Source organism: Protobothrops mucrosquamatus, unplaced genomic scaffold (assembly GCF_001527695.2).
Source record: "Protobothrops mucrosquamatus isolate PMUCROS unplaced genomic scaffold, P.Mucros_1.0 scaffold760, whole genome shotgun sequence".
Taxonomy (NCBI): domain Eukaryota; kingdom Metazoa; phylum Chordata; class Lepidosauria; order Squamata; family Viperidae; genus Protobothrops; species Protobothrops mucrosquamatus.
In genome coordinates this window covers 671,641-673,225 of record NW_015387029.1, presented here as the reverse complement: position 1 = coordinate 673,225, position 1,585 = coordinate 671,641, and the positions used below count along the sequence as shown (strand labels likewise).

Sequence of the window (1,585 nt, the reverse complement as noted above, 5' to 3'; positions counted from 1 at the left end):
CAGACCTCCACGCGTCACCCGTGAAAGCCAGGGGAAGCGCAGGAAAGATGAAATGGAGAAGGTCCAGGCGGAGAGACCCCGGGGGAGTGTCCTTTGAAGCTCTCCAACAGTGGCTCCTAGACTGGAAGGCGGCAGGGCAGAGAGGAGAACGGGGGGTGAGGGGGTGCAGAGGAACCCAAATACTGGGCTGGGGTCAACAGGAGGGCTGTGGTCCGGATCCCGGGCTGTCCCCCACCTTCCAGCCCCCGGGTGGCAGAGGGCGGACGCTGGAAGAGCTGCAGGGCTGGGGAGGGTCCGAACGGAGCGTGGTACAGCCTGGGCCCGGGTTGTTATTATTATTATTTTTTGGGGGGGGGAGGGTCTCTGAGACGGGGTTAAAAGAGGTGAAGCTGCAGCTTCATCTTCAGGGCGTGGCCCATCTCTCCGTCCGCCGCGGAGTTGAGTTCCTTGCCGGCCTCCAGTTTCTGCAGTTCTCGCGGGCGGGAGACGGGCACGCTGACGATCTGCAACAGGTAGGTCCCGGGGCCGGCCGGCTTGCGGCCCAGGTGGAGGTAACTCAGCCCTTCCTTCTGCTGGATGTGGAAGTGGGCGTCCCGGTTGCCCTGGGCGATCACGTAGCGGATGTGGTTCTCCAGGGGTTCCACGGCGGGGAGAAGCTCCAGGATGTGGGTCTTCCGGCCCAGGTCCGACAGGTTGAAGGCGAACACCAGGGGCGCCTCGACGTCGATGCTGGCCAGGCTGAGCCCCGGATCCTGCCGAAGGCAAAACGGGAGAGGGGGTCAAGCTCAGGATATTATTATTATTATTATTTATTATTATTATTAAAAATTTTATAAAATTTTACAATATAAATCCTCCCCTTTCCCCTTCCCCCCTTTCCACCCCCCCTCCCTCCCCCCTCACTTCCCAGTGCCAATCACAGGGTTAACAATAACATAATCATACTCTAATTGACATTAATCAACTATTAAAATAACATATCTATAACCTCCTTTAGCTCTCTTTTAAACAGTACAATTATTAAAAACAATAATAATAACAACACTTTAATAATTAAAAATAATACCAAATAAAATATTCTAACTTTTATACAACCATAATACTCTAAAATTTACTCAAAAACCAAATGATATTTTTTAATCCCATATTTACGCTCAATATAATCTATCCATCTTCTCCAAACCAAAATATATCTATCTTGCGAGTGAACCTTCACATAAGCGGAAATCTTGGCCATTTCTGCTAAGTTCGAGACTTTAAGTGACCATTCTTCTATTGTAGGTAAACGTTCCGTTTTCCAATATTGAGCTACTAATAGTCTTGCAGCAGTTATAAAATTCAGCATCAATTCCATTAAAGAAGCTCAGGATATTATTTATTTATTTCTTATTTCCATTAACTTATATGCCGCCCTTCTCCCCACGGGACTCAGGGCGGCTCACAGCATGTTAAAACAACACAAAACATTTCCCCTATAAAAGCCAATTAAAAACCAAATATTTATAGCTGTGTCTTATTAAAATCATTAAAATTGTCCCTATTTAAAATTCACCCTAGGTCAGTCCCGCTTGCTGAAAAAGCCATG

General features: G+C 47.8%; 1 protein-coding gene across 1 annotated transcript in view; it reads right to left on the bottom strand.

Annotated features, from left to right (window-relative positions):
- Positions 1 to 374: 374 nt before the first annotated feature.
- The window catches only part of LOC107289734 (fibrillin-2), a 172,158-nt gene continuing 170,947 nt past the window's right edge, over positions 375 to 1,585 (bottom strand). Inside the window, 1 exon segment of the mRNA XM_015818536.1 lies at positions 375 to 752. Coding sequence (XP_015674022.1) covers positions 375 to 752 — 378 coding nt within the window.